The 18,398-nt window shown below is 39.9% G+C and overlaps 1 protein-coding gene across 2 annotated transcripts in view; it reads left to right on the top strand.

Moving 5' to 3' along the window:
- CORO2A (coronin 2A) overlaps nt 1-18,398 on the top strand; it is a 167,743-nt gene that overhangs the window by 12,444 nt on the left and 136,901 nt on the right. The window contains exon 2 of one of the 2 annotated variants that reach the window (XM_043972338.1): nt 14,225-14,284. The exons of the other annotated variant lie outside the window; for it this stretch is intronic. Within the exon in view, the coding sequence (XP_043828273.1) occupies nt 14,225-14,284 (60 nt within the window). The remainder of the gene's footprint in view (nt 1-14,224; nt 14,285-18,398) is intronic. 2 annotated transcript variants of the gene reach the window in all.

Raw genomic sequence — 18,398 nt, 5'->3', positions numbered from 1 at the left:
TTCAGGAAGACCTGAGTTCAAATACGACCTCAGACACTTGACAATTACTAGCTGTGTGACCTTGGGCACATCACTTAACCCTCATTGCCCTGAAAATTTTTTTTTAAAAAGAAAAAAAAAGACAATATATAGCAGAGATTAATAGTTACCTACTTTTAAAGGTGATACCATAGGGTAAGAATAACAAATACACATTGTTAGCCATATTGAAATATTAGAAGGAAGCATGGTATAGTGGGAAAGGTATTGGATCTGACACCAAAGTACCTGAGTTCAAATCCCAGTTCTATCATTTACTACCCATATGACTTCAAACAAGTCAGTTAAGCTTTTTGAGCCTCAGTTGCTCATCTGGAAAATGAGGTGAAACTACATGGTTTCAAAGGCCTCTTCCAACTGTAAATCTATAATCCTGTGATCTTACTAGCCTCTAACTTTAAAGAGACCAAAAAAAAACCCCTTTATCCTTTCCTTCATTCTTTATTCCACTATCAAGCAAAATTTCCAACTCTTTCCATAATATATTTCAGTACCTGGTACTCTCTTAGGAGATTTCTACATAGCTTTGCAGTGCTTAGAGTCAAAATTTCCCATGCAATCTTTCTCATGCTACCAGTTTTCATTCCCCAACAAAAGAAACTTATCTGCTCCTATTTTCTGATATCCCCAGAAAAGACCTTAGCTCATCTTTCCTTGCGGGTGACCAGAGCGAGCTCCTTGCTTCCTTTCTCTCTCTTTTGGCAAGAGTAAAAAGTCAGGTTTCTGTTCTGCACAACTTGATAAAAATCTAGAAAAGGAAGAGAATGATGACCTGGGTGTGTGGCTACTCTCTCTGCTTCCAGTACCTGGAATTTTCCCAACAGGGTATTACACTATGCCATAGGGGGCAGCAGGAGAGGAATAATGGGCAAGAATTGGAAAAGAAGAGGCAAGATTACTATAGAGAGACAGGATTTGTTGAGCTGAGCTGAGCTGGGATGAAAAGCTCAAGTGAAGACCAGATAGGTTAACTGGATTCAGGGCATACAGAAAGGATGATGGACCAGGGAAACTGTGGATTGCATGACTAGAACCTACAAGACAAAAACACCAGGGGGTAGGAAGTCCACAGGGAATGTGGTGAGAGTGATAAGAGTGTTAGAACCTAAGTTAAAGAATTTGCATTCAGACTTTGCCATTCACCATACTGCAAGTCACTTTAGCTCTGGAATCTCATTTTTCTCATCAGTAGAAAAAGAGAGGTTTGGCATTGGGAAATGTAAGTAAAACAGAATTAAAAACAATACTAACAATAACAATAAATAATTAAAGACAATGAGAGGGCTGGATCAGATGATCTCTGAGGTTCTTTCCAGCTCTAAATTCTATGATTCTATGAAAGTTTAAGCAAAAAGACACCAAGAAATCTTTAGGAACCAAAAGAAAAAAAGGAAGAGCACCACTCTGAGGAGTTATTGGCAGAAAAGAGCTTGATAATTGAGGTACAGGCTTGTCTCATGCCAGCTGTTTCTATAGGATTCCTGGAGAGGGGATCTGAATGTGGATCAGGGCTTGCAAGCAGAGGTCATTAAGGATACCTTACAGGTGTGGAGATAAAAGGACAGAGAAAAAACAGTTCCTTTCTTCTCTTACTGGATATATCCCCACTCATTTTCAAGGTTTGGGTTCATCTAGGTGTACCTGAGAAATTTTATTAGCAGTATGGATGCATCTCCCAAATCTGCCACCCCAAATTATCAGGCATAACCCCCTCCAGTTCACAAATTTTCCAATTGATAATCAAGAACCCCACTCATAAGCCCTACATGAAGAAATAATATAGAAACCTAATCAGTCTTTGAACAAATACATTTTTTTTCTAATTTGACATAGAAATTTTACCCCCTGAAGTGTTGGAAGACTTACCCTAATAATAACTCCTATAGAGTGTTTTAAAGAGTATTAGACTTGGAATCAGAAGAGGTGGGTTCAAATCCAGACTATAACATTGACTATCTGTGTGACCTCAGGCAAATCACTTTCCTTATCTTAATCTATTTCCTCATCTGAATAAGGCAAATACTCATATTTACACTACTTATCAACATTGTTCTGTGGAAAGCATTTTGTAAATCTTAAAATACTATTAAACATAAAGTATATAGGATCAGAGCTAAAAGGTACCTTGGAGGTCCATGAGTTCAACTCTCTCATTTCATAGGTGAAGAAACTGAGGCACAGAGAGGTTAAGTAACTTCCCCAGGGTCACACAGTCAACTAGCATTTATTAGGTGCCTATGTGCCAGGCACTGTGCTAAGTTTGAGGATTAAAAAAACACACACACACACAGTCCCTATTCTCAAAGAGCTCAGTGTAATGGGGGAGGCAACATACAAACAATTATGTACAAATCCTAAATACTCCTGATAAATTAGGGGTAGCCTCAGAGGGAAAGCACTAAGATTAGAGAGGACTGGGAAAGGCTTCTGGCCCAGGGCAGAACTTTAGCTGAAACTTAAAGGAAGCCAAAGAAGCTTGCTAGTAAGTTCCCAAGATAGAATTTGGACCCAAATTTTCCTGACTTCAAGTCTAGTGTGCTCTATACTCTACTTCATCACCTCTATTAACAAGCACTTGACTAGAGAGTCAGGGTGACTGGCTCCAGAGTCAGTCTGGCCTGGGTTCCATTCTGACCATACTATGTGGCCCTGGGTATTTCTCTTCACTTCTCAGTTCCCCAGGCAACACAGTCGTTGCTTAGTCTTGTCCGACTCTTCATGACCCCATGAACCATAGCATGCCAGGCCCTTCTATCCTCCACTATCTCTCAAAGTCTGTCTGTGTTCATGTTTTTTGTTGTTTCCACAATACTATCTATTCATCTCATCCTCTGTCCATTGTCTGCTTTTCCTTTTGCCTTCAATCTTTCCCAGCATCAGGGTCTTTTCCAGTGAGTCCCATCTTCTCATTATGTGGCCAGAGTATTTAAGCTTCATCTTCAATATTTGACCTCCTAGTGAAAAGTCTAAATTAATTTCTTTATGCATGGACTGACTAGCTGTATGACCCTGGGCAAGTCACTTAACCCTCATTGCCCTACCAAAAAAAATGTATGGACTGATTTGATCTCCTTGCTATCTCAGGGACTCTGAAAAGTCCTCCCCAGCACCACAATTCAAAAGCAGTGATTTTGTGGTGCTTGACTTTCCTTAATCTGACTCTCACAGCCATACTTTGTCACTGGAAAAACTATAGCTTTGACTCTACAGACCTTTGTCAGCAAGGCAGTGTCTCTGCTTTTTAGTGTGTTGTCCAGATTTGCCATAGCTTTCCTTCCAAGGAGCAATAGGCTTTTAATTTCATGGCTGCTGTTGCTGTCTGCAGTGATCTTTGAGCCCAAGAATATAAAAGCTGACACTGCTTCCATTTCTTCTCCCTCCATTTGCCAGGAAGTGATAGGAAAAGCTGCCAAGATCTTAGGTTTTGTGGGGGTTTTTTAAATGTTAAGTTTCAAGTCAGCTTTTAAACTTTCCTCTTTCACCCTCATCAAGAAGCTTCTTAATTCCTCTTCACTTTCTTCCATCAGAGTGGTATCATCTACATATCTGAGATTATTGATATTTCTCTTAGCAATCTTAATTCCTGTTTTTGATTCATCCAGCCTGACATTTCACATGATGTACTCTTCATATAAGTTAAATAAATAGACAATATACAGCTTTCTTATATTCCTCCAATCTTAAACCAATCAGTTGTCCCATGGAAGGTTCCAACTATTGCTTCTTTGCCCACATTACAGGTTCCTCAGGAGACAAGTAAAATAATCTGATATTCCCATCTCTTTGAGGACTTGCCACAATTTGTTGTGACCAACACAGTCAAAGGCTTTAGTGTAATCAATGAAGTAGAAGGAGATTTTTTTCTGGAACTGCCTCTCTTTCTCTCTAATCTAGCAAAGGTTGGCAATTTGATCTCTAGTTCCTCTTCCTCTTCAAAAACCAGCCTACTCTTCTGGTAATTCTTGGTTCAGAAAGTGCTGAAGCCTAGCTTGCAAAAGCTTAAGCATAACCTTGCTGCTGTGATGAGAGTAATTGTTTGACAATTTGAATATTCTTTGGCATTGCTCTTCATTGAGATGTAAATTGATCTTTTCCAATCTAGTGGCCACTGTTGAGTTTTCTAAATTTCCTGCCATAGTGAATACAGCAACAGCATCATCTTTTAGGGTTTTAAAGGCAACAATGTGTAATGGTGGAAAAATGGGGTACAGTGTTGGTAGGGGTTGGGGTTCTTGGGAATTCCTCTTTAAAGAATTACACCCTCTTGCACACAAAACTTAGTTAGAATAAGGTGATAGTTTATTTAGGAGCAAGGGAAAGGAAGGGTGGGGGGGAGGGAAACCATGAAAGAAATCCTTGGACTTTTCGTGGGGAGATTTGGCATAAAGCACATGGCTCAGAGGTACCAAATCTCCTCGAACAGGAGACTGGAAGGTACTTTTATAGAGGCCTGATGGGGGTGGACCATCTGCCTGTGGAAAGTTCCTTTAGTGAAGGTGGACCATCCCCCACTGCTGGTAGCTGGGGGAATTGGGTGAAGAGTGGAGGACCATCCCCCACTGGTAGTGACTAAAGGAATTGGGTGAGGGGTGGCTACAGATCCCTCTTCAGAACAAAGGCCTCAGTCACACCCAAACTTATCTCCCCAGGGTAAGGGAGACCAGAATGAAGGGTGGGAATCCGAAGCTAGCTCAGTCCGATTTGGTTCAGCTTATCTCTCTAGGCGTTATCAGTCCTCTGGTTTAGTTTCTCAAGGAGAAGATTCCTTGGTGTGCCCCAGAGAAATTCTGGGGTGCTCTGTGTCCCATGACAAATGTATGCTACAAAATCACAGATTTTACATTAGTAGTAGGAATTTCCTTATCAAGAGTTCCCCATACCAATGAAAATATGGGTCAGGCCCAAAATAAATAAATAACACATTTCCTAATATCCCAATATGAAACACAGTGAAAGTATTATCATCTCACTTTACACCAAGGCTAAGTGATATGCCTCCAAAGATATCCAATCAGTGTCAGAACTAAGCATCAAATCTAGGTATCCTAACTCTGAGTCCAGAGTTTTTTCCACTAAACTGTGGATTGTGTTGTCCAGTCATTTTTCAATTGTGTTCAACTCTTCATGACCCTCTCTGGGGTTTTCTTAGCAAAGATACTGGAATGGTTTGCCATTTCCTTTTCCAGCTCATTTTACAGATGAGGAAACTGAGGCAAATAGGATTAAGGCACTAGCTCAAGGTTGTCTGAGGTCAGATTTGAACTCAAGAAGAGTCTTCTGGACTCAAGGCCCAGTGCTCTATCTACTGTACCACCTAGCTGCCCCAAACTATGGATTATCAATTACTGAAACTATTCCTTGCATCCTGCTACTGAAAGGGCTGAAAACAACAAATATTACCCTGGTTATAGAAGAACAAAGAGCATGTGCTTCTCCTGTCTTGAGGTAGTAGATTTTGGGGAGACAAATAGGTTTGCAAAGTAAAGTCACAAAACCAGGAAAATAAAATATACAATGACCACAACAAGGTACTTGAGAAGAAAAAACTATCAAAAATGAATATTGCAAAATTATAAAGAATAAGCTTAATCCTAAAAGAAAGCTTTCAGAAGACACCTCAGTCTGTTCTTTTGCAAAGGTAGGGAGGGTAGTCCATGGATGAAGAACATTTTACATAATGATGATATATCAATCAGTTTTGCTAAAAAAAAAAACAAAACACCTTTTTTTTCTTCTCTTATTTTTATTTTTTTTTGAAAAATTCTTTATTATAAAGATGCCTCATGGGGAGAAAAAAGGTAGGGAGGACATTGGGAATATATAAGCAATGTAAAAATCAATAAAATCCATTTTTAAAATACTGTATCGATTTAACTCTGAGCTATTTAAAACTTTGAAAAAATTAATGAAAAAAATTAGTAAGTGTTTACTCTTTGCCAGGGATTGTGCCAAGTCCTGGGGATGCATTTTTTTTTAGAGACAGTCTTTGTCCTTAAGGAGCTCAGCTAAGTGGCACAGTGGATATAGCACTGGTCCTGAAATTAGTAGGACCTGAGTTCAAATCTCAGCTCAGACACTTACTAGCTATGTGACTTTGGGCAAGTCACTTAACACTGAATTATTTTAAAACATCTGGGGCCATCTCCAGTCCTCTGGATATACACATACACATATACATGTACATGCACATGCACATACATATACACATACACATACACATGCACATGCACATGCACATGCACATACACATACACATACACATATAAATATAAATATATCTTGCCACTGGACCCAAATGGCTCTGGAGAAGAGAGTGAGGTTGATGACCTTGCATGGCCCTCCTTTACTTATATCCAATTAATTGCAAGTGGTGACATTACCTTGATGTCCTCTTCAAGACCAAATGACAAAAAAGAAATCAAGGGAAAGACATCACATATGGAGAATGGTGAGCTAGGGAGAGGGAGGGAGTTTTATTTTCAGAAGGTGGAAATAGTAGGGAATGGAGGGAAAGCTGTTCAACAGCAGTTAGGCAGATGGTCAGATGACCTGGGGGCATGACTAGATACTACAGGAAGCTGAAGCCTTTCCAATTGATTCTCAGAGGGAAGATCTCTCTTCTAAAAATTATTCATTGGGATCTTCAGACAGTTCAGGGCTAGGTGATTAGAGCTTACTTGGCATGTACTCTAAGTTAGCTAGTTAAGAAAACTTCCTAGTGCTCATAAACATTTCATAACCTTTCCTTTCCTAAGGGGGAAATGGGCAAATTGCAGAAGAGGTCATTAATTAGAGGAGTGAAATTGGCATCCTCATAAATTGATATCTCTCTGATCACTTGTTTGAGACTTGGAATGAATTAGTATAGGGAGAGTAGCCTGTTTTCTCTTTAGATCTCATAGCATACAGGGTGTTATAGATAATGAGACCTAAGAATGAAGAACTTTCATCACTGACCTTACCTCTCATCTATACAAAGTTTGGGGGGGATTTTTAAAAATTACACTAAGACCCAAAAGAAGCATAGGAGCACAGAATATAGAGGCAGATGATTCCTTAGAAATCATCGTGTTCTAATCTCTCATCTTGTAGAAGACAAGACTGAGAGCCAGAGAGGTTAAGTTCCTTGCCCAAGGTCACACAGGTGTCAGAACCTGAAGGAGAATCCAAGTCCTTTGTCCCTAAATCCTTCTGCTTCGTTCACTACAGCTGCCTCAAAACTGTTATTTCTTTTGTCCCTGAAGGGAGAAGGTAGTAATTAGGCAAATGGTCTGAGTAAGATTCAGAGTTAGTGCTCATGGAACCCTAGGGATAGCTTTCCCATTTAGCTTGCCCCAGAGGTGAGGGTGTCAGGGAATCTCAACGAATCGCTACCTCTCCATGTTGGATTTGATATCACTCTCATCTTCCAAGAATGCTAAAAAGCTTGAAGAGGGTTGTTTATAAAATATGGTGATGTGTCTGAATGGGAGATGAGAAAGAACAAATGGGATCATTATTACAGTTCTGTGTGGCTGCCCATCTAGCGTGTTCCAGCTGTCTACAAATTCCCTTCCAGGATGAATGGCAGACAATGGCCTCTTTTAGACCAGGGTTCCAAACAGTGATATAGCCTGCCAAAAGCAAATATTCTGGTCAATAAACATGTTACTTCAAGGGAAAGGTAGTAGAGGATATGGGAATAAGGGAGGCAGAAAATAAGCAGAATCAATAATCCAGGATTGAAACTAAAGGAAGTCACTAAAAGAATATTGAGGGGACAGCTAGGTGGCGCAGTGGATAAAGCATTGGCCCTGGATTCAGGAGGACTGGGCCTCAGACACTTGACACTTACTAGATGTGTGACCCTGGGCAAGTCACTTAACCCTCATTGCCCTGCAAAAAAAAAAACAAAAACAAAAACAAAAAATAATAGTATTTACCTTGCAGGGTTATAGTGAGGATAAAATGAGAGAATATTTTGAATGGTTTTGCAAGTCTTAAAGAGCTATACAAATGCTAGCTATTACATTATTATTATTCTATGTGGATCTTGATCCTCTCTATAATTTCATAAGAACATAGGTTTCAGGATTGCAAGGCTTGAAATATGATATTCCAGAAGGCAAAGGAGTATGGATTGCAACCAAGCATCAACTACCCAGCAAAATTGAGCATTCTCTTTCAGGGAAAAAGATGGACATTCAATGAAATAGGAGACTTTCAAGATTTCCTGATGAAAAGACCAAAACTGAATAGAAAATTCGATCTTAAAATACAAGACTCAAGAGAAGTTTAAAAAGGTAAACAGGGGGAAAAGGTTATTCAATAAGGTTAAACTGTTTACATCCCTACAGGGGAAGATAATACTCATAACTCTTGAGAACTATATCTCTATTTGGGCAGACAGAAGGAATATACATAGAGGGTATAAATATAAATTGTCTTTGATGTGATGATATAAAGAAAATTAAGGGGTGGAAAAAAGGAGCTTATGGGGAGAAGAGGAAATGGGAGGTGGAATGCGTTTAATTACATCATATGAAGAGATGCAAAAAACCTACTACAATAGGGGAAGCTAGGTGGCACAGTGGATAGAGCACCAGCCCTGGATTCAGGAACACCTGAGATCAAATCTGGCCTCAGACCCTTGACACTTACTAGCTGTGTGACCCTGGGCAAGTCACTTAACCCTAGTGACCTCACAAAAACAAACAAACAAACAAAAACCCCAAAACCTACTACAATGGAGGGAAAGAAGGGAGGGGTGAGCATTGTTTCAACCTTACTCTCATCAGATTTGGTTCAAAGAGGGAATAACATATATGTTCATTTGGATAAAGAAATTTACCCTATTCTCTAGGGAAGTAAAAGGGTAAGGGGAAAAGGGAGGGCACTGATCGAAGGGAGGGCAGAAGCAGGGGAGAAAAGGGTAAAGAAAAGGGAGAGGGGCTGATAAAAGGGGGAGCAGATTGGGGGAGGCAGGGGTGAGAAGCAAAACATTGGTGAGGAGGAATAGGGTGAAAGAAGGGGGAAAAATTACAAAGGGGGTAAATAGAATGGAGGGAAATAGACAGTAATAATAACTGTGAATGTGAATGGGATGAACTCTGCCATAAAATGGAAGTGAATAGCAGGGTGGATTAAAAAACAGAATCATACAATATGCTGTTTATAAGAAACACATCTGAAGCAGAGAGATACACACAGAGTAAAGGTAAAAGGTTGGAGCAGAATATATTATGCTTCAGCTGAAGCAAAAAAAAAAAAAAAGCAGGGGTAGCAATCTTTACCTCAGACAAAGCAAAGGCAAAAATAGATCTAGTTAAAAGAGATAAGGAAGGAAACTACATCTTGCTAAAAGGTAAGATAGATAATGAAGTAATATCAATACTAAACAAGTGGTATAGCATCCAAATTCTTAGAGGAGAAGTTAAATTAGTTACAAGAGGAAATAGACAGCAAAACTATACTAGTGAGGGATCTGAATCTTCCCCTCTCAGAATTAGATAAATCTAGCCACAAAATAATTTAAAAAGAAGTTAAAGAGGTGAATAGAATGTTAGAAAAGTTAGATATGATAGGTATCTGGAGAAAAATTAATGGGGATAGAAAGGAATATACCTTTTTCTCAGTGGTACATGGCACATATTAAAAAATTGACCATGTATTAGGGCACAAAAACTTCATAGTCAAATGTAGAAAGACAGAAATAGTAAATGCATCCTCAGATCATGATGAAATAAAAATTGCATGTAATAAAGAGCCATGAAAAGATTGACTGAAAATTAATCGGTACCTAAATAATCTCATTCTAAAGAATTAGTGGGTCAAACAACAAATCATAGAAACAATCCATAACTTCATCCAAGGGAATAACGATAATGAGACAACATACCAAAATCTATGGGATGCAGCCAAAGCAGTGCTTAGAGGAAATCTTCTATCTCTAAATACTTACATGAATAAAAAAGAGAAAGAAGAGATCAATGAATTGGGCATGCAACTTAAAAAGCTAGAAAAAGAACAAATTAAAAATCCCCAACTAAATACTAAATTAGAAATCCTGAAAATCAAAGGAGAAATTAATCAAATTGAAAGCAAGAAAACTATAGAATTAATCAATAAAACTAAGAGGTGGTTTTATGAAAAAAAAACAATAAAATAGATAAACCTTTGGTTAATTTAACTTTAAAAAAAGAAAGAAGAAAACCAAATTACCAGTATCAAAAATGAAAGGGGTGATTTCACCACCAATGAAGTGGAAATTAAAGCAATAATTAGGAACTATTTTACCCAACTGTATGCCAACAAATTTGACAATCTAAATGAAATGGATAAATATTTACAAAAATACAAATTGCCCAGGTTAACTGAAGAGGAAATACAATTCTTAAATAAGCCCATATTAGAAAAAGAAATTGAACAAGCCATGAATGAACTCCCTAAGAACATAGATTTCAAATCAGAAGGAACCACAAAGACCATTTAGCCTAAGCCTCTCATTTGAAAGATGAGGAAACCAAGGTTTGCAGAAACTTAGTCATTTAGCCAGTCATAGCACTAGGAAACAGCCCAGAGATGATCTTCACCACTTGGGAGGCCTTCCTCTGGCGCTTTTAATATTTCATGGATGCTAGCACAGCACTCAAGCTGCCCATCTGTTATCCCTCCTCCTTGCTATATGACCAGTCTATCTCCTTCCCTGGTTATTTTTGTGTTTCATGTCTTATATGACACTGAGTACCATAGAATGATAGATCTAGAGACACAAAGGACCTCAGAGGTCATCTGGTCTTCTCAGGTCATTGGCAGTATTGATTTTTTCTCAAATCATGGGGTTCTGTGACTCATATAGCATCACTAAATCTGGTGTTTTGTTTAAAGGGAATTTTTCTCCGATAAAAGCTGAAACTAATGCTTACACAGATTTTCAAAACTGCCTTGGACAGACCCTTCTTAGCCTTGCCAATTGCTAGGGCCTTGGCCTGTACTCAGTACCCACAATCAGGGTGAGTGACAGATGGTCTTTAACTAGTGAGTATACTGTGGTCAGGCTATTGGCCCATGACTCAGGAAGACAGGTGAAGAAGGAAAGGAAAAAAGGAGTTCTACCATTGGCCATAAAAAACCAGATAAACAAAACTCCAAGCTTAAAGTCTAGCAACCATATATAAATACATCCTATTAACTACTACCACCCCTGCTTACAACCCCACTCCCTACCCCAGAATAACACTAAGGGCAAAGCAGGGGACTGCCCTATCTCCCTCTCAAACAGCTTCCTTAGCTGTGGTTTCTTTTTTCTTTTTTTCCTTTTTTTTTTTTTTTTTTTCAGGGCAATTGGGGTTAAGTGGACTTGCCCAGGGTCACACAGCTAGTAAGTGTCAAGTGTCTGAGGACCCGGATTTGTAACTCAGGTCCTCCTGAATCCAGGGCTGGTGTTTTATCCACTGCGCCACCTGGCTGCCCCTAGGCTGTGGTTTCTTTTCCACTATAAAGCTGCCCTTCATATTTACTTTAACCTGACTTCACCAAGATAGAAATGGAGACAGAAGGATGGCATAGTTTGATTTCCTTAGGCTTAGTGATAATGATGATGATGATTAGTATGAGCCCTCAGTGACTGCTGATGAGATGGATGTTTGATGAGAAGATTACATAATGAAACAACAGCTCAGCACTCTGTAACGATTGGAATGACGCCACCTGCTGGAGACTTACTGTAGAAGAGTTCTGCCCATGAAGCGAAGGTCTTTGAGGGCAAGATGAGGAGTCAGGAAGTGACGCAGGCTAGTGGGAGGAGGAAGGAAGAGACTGGCGCTCAGTCTCGCGCTCTCTTTCCTTTGGACTCTGGTGGAGAGCGGAGCTAGAAATGTGCTCTCCCTTTAATAGATAGGAATCTAGGCCTTTCTCTCTCTCTTTACCAAATTCTTATTCTCCTTAATAAATGCTTAAAAGTCTAACTCTTGCTAAAGCTTATAATTTATTGGCGACCACTCATTAGATATTTTAGACAGACTAGCTAGAATTTTAGCCCTTAACAACTCCCAGTGTTAGGTCAAGGTTGGGAAAGATCAAAGTGGAAGAGGCTGGATCTATAGTATCTGGAGTTATAAGACCCCAGAAGCTATTGTGCAACACTGACCTGATATGATTTCTACCCCCTCTAAATCATTCCTTACCTGATAATAGAGAACTCATTACTTTATACAATGACCCATTCCATTGACGTGAATTATTACAAAAAATATCCTTATATTGAGAAAATACCTTATATTACATTCAATCAAATTTAATTTAATGAGCATTTATTTTTTCTTCTATATGTTAAGCAGTAGAACAGTAATTAGCTGCATTAATTGATATCATTTTTAATTGGTACCAGTGATAACTGTAAAGCATGGAAGAACACAGTATCTGAAGAATTAGTCATCCCCCCAAAAGGGCAATGAAGAGATGTGTGGTGAGCCTGAAATAGGCTGTGGCATATTATCATTGATGAACTGCAGAGGAGAGCAGCTTAAAGACTACTGGAGGAGAGGGGGCAGCTAGGTGGCACAGTGGATAAAGCACTGACCTTGGATTCAGGAGGACCTGAGTTCAAATCGAGCCTCAGACACTTGACACTTACTAGCTGTGTGACTGTGGACAACTCACAACCCTTATTGCCCCACAATTAAAAAAAAAAAAAACTACTTGAGGAAACCAGAAAAGGTCACATAGCAAGAATGAGGGAGAGCCAGTGGAACACCCAAGTACTCCATTGGTACCCAGGCAATATCAGTTGACCCCCATGAAGGCTATATAGGAGAAAGTGGACAAGAGTCACGCACAGGATTAGAGGGGATGGATAGGTTGGTATCTACATCGTTGGATGGAGTGCCAACATTTCTGAGATCACAGATTAATTGAAGTATCCAGTTATCAAAAGAAAAACTCCTTATCTGTAAGTCCAGAACAGACCAGGACATATTCATATATTCATTCATTCATGTATGCATGCATTCAATAAACGCTTATTAGCTTCATAAATTGTTCCTCCCCACCCCCATGCCTGACCTTTTCAGGACCTATGACTTCATTAGTAGGAAAAGCAGACAAAATCATTAGGAATTAGTCCCCAGGGAGCGCAAGCTTCCTCTTATGAGTCTGTCATTGATTTTTTAAACCCATAAATACAGGATTGTAAAATGAGGGGGACTAAAGACCATAAAGGTTTCTTTTAGGTCTGAGTCCTATGATCTTATGATTCAATATTTATTCTTGTCTGCTCTGATCTGTGGGGCTCAATCACCCACTAATGGCAGCTTGTGTTGTTTAGTCATTTTCAGCTATGTTTGACTCTTCATGACCCCGTTTGGGGTTTTCTTGGCAAAGATACTGGAGTGGTTTGCATTCCTTCTTCAGTTCATTTTATAGATGAGGAAACTGAGGCAAACAGGAATAAGTGACTTGCCCAGGGTCACATAGCTAGTAAGTGTCTGTGGCTGGACTTGAATTCAAATCTTCTTACCCCCAGGCCTGGCACTCTATCCACTGCACCACCCAACTGCCCACCATGGCATATAGGTGGTGTCATTGTGCACAGCGAGTCTAGAGTCATGAAGACCTGGATTCAGATGTGATCTTACATGTTTACTGGCTGTGTGACCCTGGGCAAATCACTTAAAATCTCAGTCTCTTCAACTGTAAAATGGGAATAATAATAGCACCTACCCCCAGGGTTATTTTGAGAATCAAATGAGATAATATTTGTTAAGTGCCTGGCACATCACCAACACTTAACAAATGTTTGTTTACTTTCTTCTTTGGGGTCTCAATCCTTTATTTTATCACATCAGTCACCCTTCCTAGTTTTGTGTCATCCACAAATGTGAAAGGATACTTCTGAAGTCATTGATAAAAATGTTAACAGGACAGGGTCAAGGACTGGCCCTTCAAAAAGTCTGTCCTTGACCTGCCAATGGATTCCATACACATCATCTAATCGAAGCAGAGACCCAACCTAGATTGTCTGATGTAGTTAAATGGAAGGTCTTTGTGTGTCCATCCATCTTGATTCTTTGTCATCTATGGAAGGTCTGAACTTCTTTCCCTGTGATGAAACAAGAAATCTACTAACCATAATAAGCCAATTAAGTGTCTCTTTATGCTGAAAACACAACACAACACACACACACCTATTTCTTTCTTCCCATTACAGGCCTCTCTCCACTTGACTGCTTTTGAAGCTAATTCTGTGGTATTTGTTTTTCCTTCTTGGGTGAGTCCTGTCCTCCCCTGCATTGGGCCTTTGCCTTGTGTCAATATATATAAAGGTTCCTCTTACCTGTGTACCATTGCATTTACACAATCACCAACTAGCTGCAAATTAAAACTTAATGTACTTTGACTTTGATACAGTCTGATTTCTGAAAGAGAGCCTAATATTGTTTTAATACCGACATTTGGAAAGACATTTTTAAACCAAAACCTTAGCACAAATGACAATATGACAAGCAAATGGTGGTGCAGTGGATAGAGTGCTGTGCCTGGAGTCATGACTATGAGTCTTTCTAAGTTTAAATGTGGCCTCTAGGGGCAGGTAGGTGGTGCAGTGGATAAAGCACTGGCCCTGGATTCAGGAGTACCTGAGTTCAAATCCGGCCTCAGACACTTAACACTTACTAGCTGTGTGACCCTGGGCAAGTCACTTAACCCCAATTGCCTCACCAAAAAAATTTAAAAAACAAAAACAAAAAATGTGGCCTCTGACACTTAGTAACTGTGTGACCCTGGAAAAGTCCTTCGACCCTGTTTGTTTCAGTTTCCCCATCTATACTATCACTAAAACTATTTTACTATTGTACTGGATAGTGGAGGCCTTTGGAATATCCTTCAGAACATACCAACAGAGATAGGCACCCACAAACTAGAGCCCCCTTTTCCCTTTCCCCATTAAATCAGTCAACAAGCATTTATTCCATTGCTGTTGTGTGGTGGCTCTGTCCTAGGCCCCAGAGATACCATTTGGTTGAAACAGAATTGCTCTTCATAGGAGGCTGAAACCCCACAATATGGGGTGGCAGAAAGAACACTAGACTAGAGATGCTTCTTTCCTTCTAATTTTTTCTTCCCTCCCTCTCTCCTTTGTGACCTTTTATAGTGTAAGTCAATCCAGACAGCTGTACAAATAAAGAAATTCAACTAGATGACACCTTCTAGCTCTAGCATTCTATGTTCTACGGCAGGGGTATCAAACCCAAATCGAAACGGGGACCATTAAACCCTATAGAAGGATCCCAGTGAGCCACCTATTGACTTAGGAAACCACATATTAATATTATGTTTAATTTTATTTGTATTTATATTGTTAAATATGTCCTAACTACATTTTCACTTGCTTTGTTTTTCTTTTTTTGGTGAGGCAGTTGGGGTTAAGTGACTTGCCCAGGGTCACACAGCTAGTGTTAAGTGTCTGAGGCTGCATTTGAATTCAGGTCCTCCTGAGCCCAGGGCCAGTGCTCTATCCACTGTGCCACCTAGCTGCCCCCCAACAACATTTTAATGTGGTTCAGGCTCCAGTGGGGAGTTTTGTGGGCTGCAAAGTGGCCAATGGACTGGTGGACCTCTGCTCTAAGGCACCTACATTTAGTATGTTCTGTTATTCAGTTGGGTAGAGAAATTAGGAAGATCAGAGTTCAAATCTTGCTTCAGACACCAGTGGTGTGATCTTGGACAAGTCACTTAATCTCTGCCTCAGTTTCCTTACATCAAAAATGGAGATAATAATGTCATAATAGGCTGTTGTTCTTTGTTCTCAAAGAGAACCAAAATGGCATTACTATGGTGGAGTCAAGATACAGCTGTGTCTGATGGTGGCTGATCAGACCAGTACAAACTTGGAATGCTCTACCGCGGGTCGGGCACAAATAATCAATGTGAACATCTGGAGTGGAGATGGCTCTAAATCTGCACATCTCATTTTTCTTTTAAGGTGCTGCAATTCTTCTTTGCTCTTAGAGTACGGCGCTTTCTTTGATGCAGGCACACCATGCCAGGCAGTCCTTTGCCAGTGTCCCATGTCATGCGATCAATTCCAAAGTTCTTCAGAGAGACCTTGAGTATAGCTACTTCTGACCACCATGTGAGCACCTGCCCCTTGTGAGTTCCCTGTAAAATACATAATGGACAGGTAGGTGGCACAGTGGATAGAGTGCTGGATCTGAGGTGAGGAAGATTCACCTTCCTGAGTTCAAATCTGGCCTTAGATACTGACTAGCTATATGAATTTCAGTTTAATTTCCATCCCTAGAATGTATATTTCAGATTGATCTGGTCAGGGCAGAATGTAGATGAACTGTCACTTCTTTCATTTTTATTATTGTGTTTCTCATGCCTAAACTTTTTCTGGAGGTCATCTGAAGCTGTTGATTTCTATTGAGCTTTAATCTATCAAAGCAGTTAAGTGGCAAGGTGGGTAGAACTCTGGGCCTGGAGTCATGAGGACCTGACTTTAAATCTGTCCTTAGAAACTTACTAGCTATGTGACCCTGGGGAAGTCACTTAACTCTGTTTGTCTTAGTTTCCTCATCTGTAAAATGAGCTGGAGAAGGAAATGGCAAACCACTCCAGTATTTTTGCCAAGGAAAACCCAAATGGCATCATGAAGAATTGGACTCTACTGAACAACAACATGGTCAAAATATTTCATCAGCAACTTGGCACAGAACTTTTAAAAACCATACTGTGAGGGGCAGCTAGGTGGTGCAGTATATAAAGCACTGGCCCTGGAGTCAGGAGGACCTGAGTTCAAATCCGGCCTCAGACACTTGACACTTACTAGCTGTGTGACCTTGGGCAAGTCACTTAACCCCAACTGCCTCACTTTTTAAAAAGAGCCTACTGTGTGATTCAGTGAAGGGAAAAATTGCAGAGTTGTATAGGAAAAAGGAGACTATATTGGGCCTTAGTGCTCTCCCATGCAGTGTCATACAGAACCTTGAAGAGCAAGAATGAGAAGTTATTAACTGGACTTGATTTCATAGACCTTGGAGATCTTCCTAGGTTGTTTTAGGGGAAAGAATGCCCCCAGAAGAGGGCACAAGGGAGCCTAGAATACAGGAGCTAAGTGACTGCCAGTGAAAAGAGTTGTGACAAACAACTTCAACATTTCATTCTCTGCTCACATATTTATTGCTCTAATTCATAGTTGCGCAACATGAAGGGGTGTGATGGGAGGAAGTGGGGAAAGGAGAGGAGGATGGAGCAAAAGGTTAATATACAAACTTCCTAGGACTTAGCTACTCCATACCTGCCTTAATCAGAAGCATGTAGAATCCTCTGGCAGCAAATATCTACAGCCCTCAGCCCTGGCCTACCCACATATATCCCACAAGTATAACAACAGGTGGAGAATCTCTGTCTTTGAATTAGAGTTCACCCTAATGTCTCTTCTCTGTTAGTGTTGCTCTCTCCAAATGCTTCCAGATGGTAACTGGACTTTGTACATTCCCTTTCTTTATCTTTGAGACATAAACCATGATTTTTATCATAGTTGCTTCACTATATTTAATCTGTCTGGCCTGTGGTGTTTACCCAATCTTTCCATCCTTGTTGACCTATAACACCTGCTAGATCAATCTTGCCTAGCCCAACTCCCATCCCTAGACACTCCTGGTCATTCTTGTCCTGTTGTGTCATGGGGCCTCAGCAGGACAACTGGAGCATTTAATCTGTTCAGATTGAGATGCAATAGATAGAGTGGATAAAATGATGGGCTCTGAATCAAATGACCTGGTTTGGAATCCTACCTCCTACACCTGCTGTGTGATCATGAGCAAGTCACTTTAACTTCTCTAGCCTCAGTTTCCTCATCTGTAAAAGAAAGTGAAAGAGGGAAATATTACTTTTAGTACTACCTTATTGCTTATCTTTACAAGGAAAGAGCTTGGTAAAATGCAAAGTGCTATGTAAGTACCGCTTATTAGTTTTAAAGCACACCCAATTATGGCATAGAGGTGTGTGAAGAGGAAGATGCAGGAAATATATCCTTTCCCCCACATATTTCTCAACTATGAATTGAAGCAATAAATATGTGAGCTGAGAATTCATATGGATAGAATATTAAATCACTCCTACACTGGGTATAACCAAGAACACCATGACGTGGTCCATTGAGCAGAATTCAGTGAGAAAAGATAGCAAAGCCCCTGTTAGGAAGAGATAGGGTTTTGTTTGGGTTTCTTGAAAATTTTATTTTCACAGATTTTCAATCTCCTTTTGTCACAATTCTTTACTCCTAAGCTTTTCCCCAGGACGTGAGCAGCCACCTTTAAAAAAAAGGGGAGTGGTGAACCACCTTCTGTTGCTTATGGACAACTCTGAATCTTATTCAA

This window comes from Dromiciops gliroides, chromosome 1 (genome assembly GCF_019393635.1).
Source record: "Dromiciops gliroides isolate mDroGli1 chromosome 1, mDroGli1.pri, whole genome shotgun sequence".
NCBI lineage: Eukaryota > Metazoa > Chordata > Mammalia > Microbiotheria > Microbiotheriidae > Dromiciops > Dromiciops gliroides.
Note: the sequence above shows the minus strand (reverse complement) of the source record. Positions and strands in the feature narration are given on the sequence as shown.